The sequence below is a fragment of the Colobus angolensis genome, unplaced genomic scaffold (assembly GCF_000951035.1).
Source record: "Colobus angolensis palliatus isolate OR3802 unplaced genomic scaffold, Cang.pa_1.0 Scaffold451, whole genome shotgun sequence".
Taxonomy (NCBI): domain Eukaryota; kingdom Metazoa; phylum Chordata; class Mammalia; order Primates; family Cercopithecidae; genus Colobus; species Colobus angolensis.
In genome coordinates, this window is record NW_012117944.1 from 782516 (window position 1) to 794016 (window position 11501).

An 11501-nucleotide genomic window follows, 5' to 3' on the forward strand; every position below is an offset into this window, starting at 1 on the left:
TTCTCCATGTTGGTCAGGCTGGTCTTGAACTCCTGACCTCAGGTGATCTGCCTGCCTCGGCCTCCCAAAATGCTGGGATTATAGGCGTGAGCCACCACACCTGGCCAGATTACTTAATTTGTATAATACCTGTGTAGGAGCTTCAGAGCTGAAAGATCCCTAAAAAGGTTAACTTAAACATTTATGTTTAAGATTATCTATCTCTGATGTAGGATCCTTGCAATATTTTATGGCTGTGACAATGTCTTTATTCTATTTACTATATAAGATAATAACAAACTTTTAACAATGTTTTTATATTTTGCCACTTTATCTCCTAATTAATCGACATAGAGAGGCTTTTATGATTACTTAGCTGAAAAATACACCTCTGAAAAAAATGTCTGAAACGCCATCTAATCCTAGGATATACTGGAAAATTGCAATACCCCTTGCTGTGTAAGAGCTTTCTTGATATAGGGACAAAAAATGTATTTTTATTTTTGTGTTGGGAGTTAATGACTTTATATTTAAGAAGCCATATGTATGTATGTGTATATGTATATATTGCTACAGAAGGACTCCTCACAGACTAGGAACTAGGCTGCCATTTGGGAGATTTCTAAATAGCATGGGTAAGGGTGAGAATGGCATACCTGGAACATCATGTTCTCCTCTTTCGCTTCACTCAACATTTTCAGAGTTTTTTTTGCATACAATGGATATCCCGAAGAGCAGTATGATATCCCGAAGATAGTATTTTGAACATCCTGAAGAGCTGGAAACTGCCCAAGAGTAGTGTGTGAGTTAACAGAAAGGTTTGAGTGGTGCTAGGGATTACCAGGCATGTTTCAAGGACATAGAGCTCCAAGCGTTCTCTTAGTATAAGCCGGCTGCAACATCCCCTTTTTTCTGATGTTCTTCTTTCATAGCAAAATGTATAGTCTTGGCAAATCATTTTAAATGTCCTGTTGATAGCTGGAATTGGTAACATTATTTTAAGAAAAGCAAGAGCTTTTTGTATTCCCTTCTGCATTTTCAAGCCTCTCTTTGTTTAACCAATTATATATATTAAAATTCTTTTTATTAATAATGATGAAACTTCTGTTTCTTGAGACGGCACACGATTGTTATTATCTAGGTACCTAGTCCTCCAGAATTTCCTGTTCAGATACCATGAGCCCACTTTCACAGTTTGCCTGAGCCTCTTCTCTGGGTCTTTCCTCCTGAGAGTGGACCATATCATGTGTGCATCCCTAGACTGCAGAGGTATTGAGGGGCTCTGTGTGCAAAACTTGTGGACAAAGCCTCCGCATGTGGGCAGCAGGGTCCACATTCATACATGAGAGACCCCTTATGGTGGGGTTTGGAACTAGAGAAGAGGTGGACTGAAGGTCTCATAGTCAAAGGCCTGCTCTGTTCATGATAACACATTCTGGTGCAGAAATTTAAGGAGCCTGGGGATTTTGGATTGGAAACTGGCCTTCTAGTAGTTATGAGGCTATGAGAAGATATTTACATTTTGTTAGCTTGCTGTGTAGCTTTTAGTCATATGTTACATGGGCTTCATTTGTACTCTTGCCTTGGGTCTCATAGACATTTGGGATGGATTTTCTTGTTCTGTACAGCTCTTATGGCCCTCTCAGGTACTGAAATAATGCATAGGAGACAAAGACAAGCCTGATTGATGAAAATATGGGAGAATTATTTACTTCATATTTCCAAGACACATCATGGGAACTAAAGATAAGCACATTTATAGCCTAACTCTAAAGTAGACATTGTAACTGGGCCGATATAAACCAGGAAACCCTACCCACCCATTGCCAAATTTCTGCCTCTAAAAGCCCTAGAAACTAGAAGGTATTATTAGAGAGACACCAGCATGCCATCATAATATTTACTCCAGATTTAGAGAAAACATCTCCTGGAGGATGTTCCTCTAATAAAAAACTGCTAGTGATTTTTGGATCTTTTAGTATTTCTTCATTTATTGTTATTATCTATTTATTAATTCAACAATTATTTTCTGTGTGCTATTATGTGCCTGGAAATGTAGCCATCTTGCCATTTGCGCCTTCCACTAAGCATCAATAGATCACCCAAATATCTAATTGTAGAGTCTCTCAATGTCTACTAGTGGGAGGTGAATAGCATTTTAAGGCAATGTGTGAGCCCAGATGATTGAGGAGAGTAGAATGGAGAGGTCCAAACTGTGGACTCTGTAGTCAAATGGTCTTATCATGGCTCAGCTCCACCATATACCAGAGGGCAAACGATAACCTCTCAATACCTCTTTGTCTGTACAATGAGGACAATAATAGAACCCAACTCACAGGGTTTTTGGAAAAACTAAACAAAATAATACTTATAAAGCTCTAGTAAGAATGTCTACATATGGTCAGAACTCATTATATATTGATTGATTATGTTATTATTATTACTAGTTTTTCTCGTAAATTGAAAGGGGAACAAGACTGAAACAATATTGTACAATTGTTTAATCCTAGAGAATCAAAGAACAGAAAGATGAACCTGACTCCAGACCATTATCAGGTGACAGCAAAATTCCTAATAACTGCCTTATTCATATTGAAACCGGCCTTGGCATAATAACTTTTATGTTAGGTGATGTATATGCCCTCAAAATTATGTAAAATATTTATATTTTAGGTCTTTTTTTTCTATTTATGGCTAGCTGGTTATCTAAGCACTCTTCATTGAATAGGGGGTTCTCCTATTCAATGAAGATTGCCTGTTTTTGTCTACTTTGTTGAAGATTATAGGGCTGTAAGTGTGTGGCTTTATCCCACACACCTATTCTCTATTCTGTTCCATTGGCCTATGTGTCTTTTTTTTGTGCCAGTACCATGCTGTTTTGGTTACTGTAGACTTATAGTTTGAAGTCAGGTAATGTAATACCTCTGGCTTTGTTGTTTTTGCTTAGGATTGCTTTGGCTATTTGAGCTCTTTTTTTGGTTCCATATGAATTTTAGAAGAGGTTTTTCTAATTCTGTGAACAGTGATGTTGATAGTTTGATAGGAATAGCATTGAATTTGTATATTGCTTTGGGCAATATGGCCATTGTAATGACGTTAAGTCTTTCAATTCATGAGCACAAAATGTTTTTCTGTTAATTTGTGTTGTCTCTGATTTCTCTGATCAGTGTTTTGTAGTTATGCTTGTTGAGATCTTTCATCTTGCTGAAATGTTTTCCTAGGTATTTCATTTTCTTTGTAGCTATTGTATATGGAATTATGCTCTTGATTGGACTCTCAGCCTGGGCATTATTCGCGTATAGAAATGTTTACTGATTTTTGTACATTGATTTTGTATCCTGAAACCTTGCTAAAATTGTTTATCAGTTCTAGTGGCCTTTTGGTAAAGTCTTTTGAGTTTCTAAACTATAGAATCATTGTCAGTGAAAACACATAGTTTGACTTCTTCCTTTCCTATTTATATGACTTTTCTTTTTTTTTTCCCCGATTATTGTAAATAGGACTTCCAGTACTATATTGAATAGGAGTTGTGAGAGTGGACATCCTTGTCTTGTTCCAGGTCCCAAGAGGAATGGTCTCAGCTTTTGCCCATTCAATATCATGTTAGCTGTGGGTTTGTCATAGATGGCTCTTATTATTTTGAGATATGGTCTTTTGATACCAAGTCTGTTCAGGATTTTTATCATGAAAGGAAGTTGAGTTTTATCAAAAGCTTTTTCTGCATCCATTAAGATGATCATATCATTTTTATTTTTTATTCAGTTTATGTGGTGAATCAAATTGATTTATATATGTCAAGTCAACCTTGCATCCCAGGAACAAAGCCTACTTGATCACAGTGAATTAACTTATTGATGTGCTGCTGAATTCAGTTTGCTAGTATTTGTTGAGGATTTTTGCATCCATGTCCATCAGGATATTGGCCTGATGTTTTCTTTCGTTGTTTTGTCTCTGCCAGATTTTGGTAATAGGCTGATGTTAGCTTCATAGAATGAGTTAGGGAGGAACCCTTCCTTTTTGATTTTGTTTTGGGAATAGTTTCAGTAGGATTAGTACCATTTCTTCTTTATATGTCTGGTAGAATTCAACTGCGAATCCCTCTGGTCCTGGGCTTTTTTTGGTTAGTAGAGTTTCTTTTTTTAATTACTGGTTCAATTTCAGAGCTTGATATTTGTCTATTAAGGATTACAATCTCTTCCTAATTCAATCTTAGGAGATTGTGATGTTTCAGGAATTTATCAGTTTCTTCCAGATTTTCTAATTTATGTGCATAGAGTTGTTCATAGTATTCTCTGAGGATCTTTTTTATTTCTGTGGGATCAGTTGTAATGTCATTTTTGTCCTTTTTGACTATACTCATTTGGATCTTTTTTTTTATTATTTTTAATCTAACCATCAGTCTATCAGTCTTATTTTTTTCAAAAGACTAACTCTTGGTTTCATTGACCTTTTGTATAGATTTTTGCACCTCAATTTCATTAAGCTGTTCTCTAATTTTAGTTATTTCTTCTCTTCTGCTAGCTGGGGAGTGGTTTGTCCTTTATTTTCTAATTCCTTGAGGTGAAAAGTGCAAGAGGGTGAAGCTAGACCCTTGCTTTTCACCATATAAGAAAATTAACAGGATGGATTAAATATTTAAATGTAAGACCACAAACTATAAAAATCCTAGACCAAAACCTAGGAGATATTCTTCTTGACATTGGCCTTGGGAAAAAAAATGAGCTATGTCCCCCAAAGAAATTGCAACAAAACCAAAAATTGACAAGTGGGACTTAGGTGAACTAAAGTGCTTCTATACAGAAAGAGAAACTATCAAGAGGGGAAACAGACAACTTACAGAATGGGAGAAAATATTTGCAAACTGTGCATCTGACAAAGGTCTAATATCCCAAATGTAAATAGAACTTAAACAATACAATGAACAAAAAACAAATAGCCCTATTAATAATGGGAAAAAGATATGAATAGATCATTCTCAATAAAAAGACATACAAGCAGCCAACAAACATATGAAAAAATGCTTATCATCACTAATTGTTGGAGAAATTCATATCAAAACCACAATGAGATACCATCTCATGCTAATCAGAATGGCTATTATTAAAAAGTCAAAAACAATAGGTGCTTGTGAGCCTGTAGAAAAAAAGGAGTGCTTATACAGTGCTGTTGGAAATGTAAATTAGTTCAGCCCCTGTAGGCAGAATTTTGGAGACTTCTCAAATCACTTAGAACAAAGCTACTATTTGATCCAGCAATCCTATTTCTCTCTCTCTCTCTATTACATACACACACACACACACACACACATATATATAATAGATTATGACAAATAGATTATGCCAAAAAGACCAAAAAGACGCATACACTTGTATGTTCTTCTCAGCACTATTCAGTAAAGACAGAATCAATCTAGGTGCCCATAAATGGTAGACTAGATAAAGAAAATATGGTATATACATTATCAGAAACTATGCAACCACAAAAAAGAATGAAATCATGTCTTTTGCAGCAACATGAATGGAGCTACAGGCAATAATCCTAAGCAAATTAATTCAGGAACAGAAAGCCAAATACTACATGTTCTCACTTACCAGTGGGAGCTAAACGTTAAGCACACATGGACATATACATGGGAACAATAGACACTGCGGACTACAAGAGGTGTGAGGAAGGGTGGGGGATGGATTGGGAAACTATCTGTTGGGTACTATACTTACTACCTTGGTGCAACAAACCCACATAACAAACCTGCACATGTACCCTCGAGGGTACTATACTTACTACCTTGGTGCAACAAACCCACATAACAAACCTGCACATGTACCCTCTGTATCTAAAATAAAAGTTGAAATTAAAAAAGGAATGAAAGGGAATGAATAAAGCAGATGTTTATAGGCCCTCCCAAATTTCTGGCTTACAACATGCTTTCGAAGATTTTATAACATCATTTTTAAATTTAATAATTTTTAAAATTTGGAATAGTTACAGATTTACATAAATGTTGGATATCACAGAATATAATTATACCTCATGCTATTTTTCTTATTGTTATATTACTATGGTACATTTGTCAAACAGATAAACCAATACTGATGCATTATTATTAATTACATTGTACCTTTGATTCAGATTTCATTAGTTCTTCCTCAAGGAAATGGCTTACTCATGTTGTCCATTTTTTATTTATCATGGCAGTTATTTAATTTATTGTCCTTATGTTCTTTATGTTCCCAAAGAGCTTTTTGAAATTATTCTGTAAATAAATACTTGAAAATACCTGGTGAGCTTCCATTACTTAGAGGAAGTGGTGAAATCTATAACATAAATGCAGTGCAGTTCTAGTTTTTATCTCTTTAAGTGAACATTTGACTCCCCCTCCACTCTGCCCACATCTGTGCATGGTTTCTTATTTATTTACTTGACATGTAAAACATGTATATATTTGTCATGTACAACATGATGTTTTGAAATATGTCTACATAGTAAAATGGCTCAGTTGAGTCAATTAACATATACATCCTAGCCCTACCAGTCTCTCCCTCTTATTTCATCAAACCTATACTTTCTTGTTCCCATGTTCTATCCTACCTCAGATTCTGGTACACATATTATGAGATTCTATAGGGGTATAGGTTCTGCATGGTGATAAGAAAATCTAGGATAATAACTAATATTTCTCACACTACAACACCACTCTACACCTTAGACCTTGCTGTAGTAGAAAAACTTGTTCCAAGATCAATTATCAATCCTAATTCCAATTTTTGCCCAGTCCTGTTCCACTGTTTGAACCTCTGAAATATGTGCAGCTTCCTCATATTTCTATGCCTCTGAACATGCTGCTGCTTCTGCTGGAAATGTTGACCAACTCTTCATCTTCAATACTCTAATTAAAAGTCTTGTTTTCAGCCAGCTTTCAGCATGGTTTTACAAGGAGTTATTTAGTAGAGACTACACGTGCACTTTCTCTGCCTAATCATATTCTCCAGCTGCTTACCCAATCACTTGTCCATCATTTCCCTCAGGGTTTTGATGATGCATAAAGATTGCTGAGAGTTTCTTCCCTTTGGCAGCCAGGAATGTAGAAATCTTTTGCATACCAAGATCAGAAGCTATGGCATGGCTGTAAACTCATAAAATACTATCTTTCTGAGGGAGAGACAGCGAGAGAAAGAAGAGAGAGAGAGAGAAAACAAACTCAAGACCGCTTTTTAGGCTGTACAAGAGGAAATGTGGCATGTATATAAGAGAAGCATCATTATATAAATCTCAGTCTTTTAGTGTGCATATCTTGGTATCGATCACATTTTTATTTCAAAGGCTTTTCTGATCCAAGATCTTGGATTGCTCAAATCCATGCGGTGGGACCACACTCAAGAAAAAGTCCAGGGTAAGCTTTCCATCTAGAATGATACCTTAACCACCAGTGAAAGAGGCAAGGTCAATTTTCATTGATTCAAATTACATTCAGAGATAAATTCTTTACTTTTATAAATTCTTCACCTGCTTTATAACATCTGTTCTAGTAATTAATTTAAGAAATAGTATATTACAATTTAAAGTGTGTGTCAATATAATTTCAATTGGAATTTAGTCCTAGGTTTACTAGGTTTACCACCATCAGTAAAGTTAGATAATTTAATTCCCCTCTCTGTACCTTATTTTTTTCCCAATGGTTACATGAGTGTGATAAAATCAAACAATCTCTAAAATTCTTTATACATAGATAAGTATAGGACTTAACATAAATTATGCTTCAGTCTAAGATGATTTAGGGAGGTCATTTAAAACTGCTGCTCTAAAATAAATGGTTTTATGTCAGGAATTGGGTTGCATTAAGTTTAGTAAATATTTATTAAGTGAAAGGATGCATTAATATTGGTACTTATGAAATATAAATCAAATAGATGATACCTTAAACAATCTATACATTGTGCTATGCTAACTCATTTGCAGATTTTTTTCAATATTTTTCCTTATCTTTCAGCTCCACGAAGATTAGTAAATTGTTTCCTCAATTGGGGCCAATTAGAGGAACAGGATAGGATTAATAAGTAATAAAATAATGTCAGGTAACAAGAGACATAAAAGCATGCACATGTGTCATAATGTCTCTATGAGGGATATTGAAGTCAAGAACACTATTGTATGAAAAGTTTTCCATGAGATGGAACTTGCTGTTAGGAAAGAGATCCAGAATAGTATATGGCTGCCCTTTGTAAATCCGTCAGGAGAGGGACTAAGACAGTTTCTTTCCCAGAAGATTCCAAGAGTTGCATTCTTTGAAGTTGTTCTATTGGAAATAATTTGTGTAGGCTCATGGAGTTAAATAAAGGAGGAAATTTTTTCTTTAACTACACAAATCCTATTTTAAATAATATATATTCTTTAGCATTGTCTTAGAGAGATCAAGTTTAACCTAAGAACCTGGGTAGACCAGTAGAAACAATCCATCCCATAGAGGCTCTGGTTCATAGAGTTCAGATGTCTGATACCGGTGTTCCTGAAATTCTACCACAAAAACGATCAAGAGTTAGTCTGGCAGATTGTTTATTGATTTTTTTGTCCATTATCTAATTTGAGTCTTACCATGGGTAGCATTATCTCACAGGGGAGGTTAATAGATGTTAGAAAAATTATGTTAATATTACATAGCCTGAAGAAGCAGAGCTGTGAGTTGCTCTGTCTTTAAATCCTGTGCTGTTTCTCCCAGCAAACATAGCAAAAAGATCTTGAGTCCTAGACTTTGATTAATTTGATGAACTCCTCAGGAGGAGTCTAGGTAAAGTTGAGTTGTCACCACTCAGGGTGAATACAGCAGCGGTCCAAACATCTTTGGGCATCCATGCCTGAACTCTTGAATACATCTATGCAAGGGTATAGAATGTACTCTGTTGCTGCTCCAGTCAAAGGAATATATTTGAGACGGTAAGTTTGAGCAGTAGATACACAGTCTAAGATTTGGACAAGCATGAGCATGCATATAGATGAGAATCAAGAGGCTAACATAGTAAGGAAGTTAGTGTTCTAAGGTGACTCCTATCTAGGCATCTGTCTCTCCTTCCAATCAGCATTTTCTCTGATAGCTAAGATGGATAATGATAATTATAATTCACTTAAAGTATGTTATGCACATAAGTGCTTTATATGTAATACATATTTAATATATACAATACTCTATATAAATGTACCATTCTTTTTTTTTTTTTTATTTTGAGACAGAGTCTTGCTCTGTCGCCCAGGCTGGAGTGCAGTGGCCGGATCTCAGCTCACTGCAAGCTCCGCCTCCCAGGTTCACACCATTCTCCTGCCTCAGCCTCCCGAGTAGCTGGGACTACAGGCGCCCGCCACCACGCCCGGCTAGTTTTTTGTATTTTTTAGTAGAGACGGAGTTTCACCGTGTTAGCCAGGATGGTCTCGATCTCCTGACCTCGTGATCCGCCCGTCTCGGCCTCCCAAAGTGGGAGAATACTGAGGCAAAAGGAAGTGAAATAACTTGCCTAAAGTCATAAAGTTAGTAAATGGTGAAGCTGAAATTTGAACCTAGACAAGTTGGGGTTCCAGGCATCTTCTTTTTTACAACTTCTCTTCCCCACCTTCCATCGCAGCTACTTTCCTCCTGTGGCCATGATCTTTCTTTATGGCACCCCAATTAATTCAAGATCAATTGCTAACTTTTAAGCTTAACACATAAGACTCTGTAATCTAGGCTTGCCTTCTTTTCAGCCTCATCTTCTGACAGTTTTCTATGTGGATTCTGTGCTGAATCAGACTCAACTTGCTGGCACTCCCCAAAGAGGATGGTATGATGATTTTTACCTTCACATATTCTATTTGCTAGGCCTGCGAAGTTCTTCCTGCCCTGTCTACTCTTTTGTGCCCACATCCTGCAATCCTCATCATCATCAGGTTAACTCTAACTCATCTATCAGAATTCTACTCAGTGACAGCGTTTGAAAAGGCAATCCTGTCTCTCCTGGGCTTCCTTCCTGAGCCCTTTCACAGAGAACTGTCACAGTTTACATGTGGACCTCCTCCACTTGATTGACAATACTTGCCAAATCAAATAATGACTGAATTAATGATCAGTATCCCATCACTTGTTATTACATCCCCACTGTAAATTTAATTTGAGAAAAGTTGGGCACAGACTCTATGCTGTGATGATCTTGCCAGTTGTAGCTATAATCTTTGTCTCTAAATAGCGTATATAATTAAAAAAAAACTTTTCATGATTCGAAGAAAAGGAGTCTTTTGATTATTGTAGAAGGTTTAAGGCTTTCAAATGAGAAAGATATTTGGTGGCTTTGATGCCATCAGACCTAGGATATGCGTCATAGTTAGGAAAATACATCCTGAAATCCCATTGCCTAGGTTCAAATACCAACTCTACCAGTCACTAGCTCTATGACCTTGGGCAAGTTAATTACTCTTTGTGTACTTCAGTTTCCTCATTTCTGAAGTGGGAATAGTAGTGAGAGACTACTTTATAAGATCATTATGGGCATTAAATGAGCTATAATATGTAAAACATCTAGAATCAAAGTTGGTATATAGTAAGTACAATATAAGTGTTTTCTATTTACCTAAACATTTTTTCAACCCTAATGATTTTGCCAACTGGTGATGACTGAGCACAGTTTGGCTTTGCTAGTAAAGGGCACAAACTATTCAAAGATTTTAGGAATGTGAAACATATTCTCCAATTGAAGGACTTTGCACGATAAGAAAGCAATTGTTTAAATTCAGTTCTTTTTGTGGTGGCAAGTGCCTGTAATCCCAGCTACTCGGGAGGCCGAGGCAGGAAAATCACTTGAACCTGGGAGGTGGAGCGTGCAGTGGGCCGAGATTGCACCATTGCACTCCAGCCTGGGCGACAGAGTGAGACTTCCTCTCCAAAAAATAATGATAACAATAAAATAAAATAAATAATAAATTCAGTTCTTTTATGAGAAATTTATCTATGTATCTATGTTTCTATGTATCTCTGTATCTATGTATATATCTATGTATCTATGTATGTATCTCTCTATCTATCTATCTATCTAATCTTTCTATCTACCTATCATCTATTTAAGGATTTGTAAGTTAGGTGTGTTCTGGAATAAGAATACCACAACTATACCAGCCCTTTCACTGAAAATTATATTGGGTAATTTGCCTCTCTAATCTTTAGTGCTCTGCTCTGTAAAACGGAGATAATAAAAATTATGATATTATTGTGAGGATGGAATGAAGTAACATATGCAAAGAGTTTAGCACATGATTCTGCATATGGTAAAATGCTCAGTAAATGTTAGCAACTATTAATGATATTTCTTTAATGGAGATGGGCAGTTATTATAGCTATTATCTCAGAAATAAAATTATATATGTTTTTAATATTTTCTAGCAGTTACATTATATAGCTTTTATATAATAACAAAATAGACCAAATTACAAATTGTGCTTACTGGAGAGATTCCACTTGATAGATTCAAATTAAAAGGAAACACCTCGTAAATTCAAAACATGTTCTATAG

At 35.9% G+C, this 11501-nt stretch overlaps 1 protein-coding gene across 1 annotated transcript in view; it reads left to right on the forward strand.

Annotated features, from left to right (window-relative positions):
• Positions 1-7335: 7335 nt before the first annotated feature.
• Positions 7336-11501, forward strand: part of LOC105523174 (olfactory receptor 4S2-like) — a 12879-nt gene continuing 8713 nt past the window's right edge. Inside the window, 1 exon segment of the mRNA XM_011957948.1 lies at positions 7336-7369. Within this exon segment, the coding sequence (XP_011813338.1) occupies positions 7336-7369 (34 nt within the window).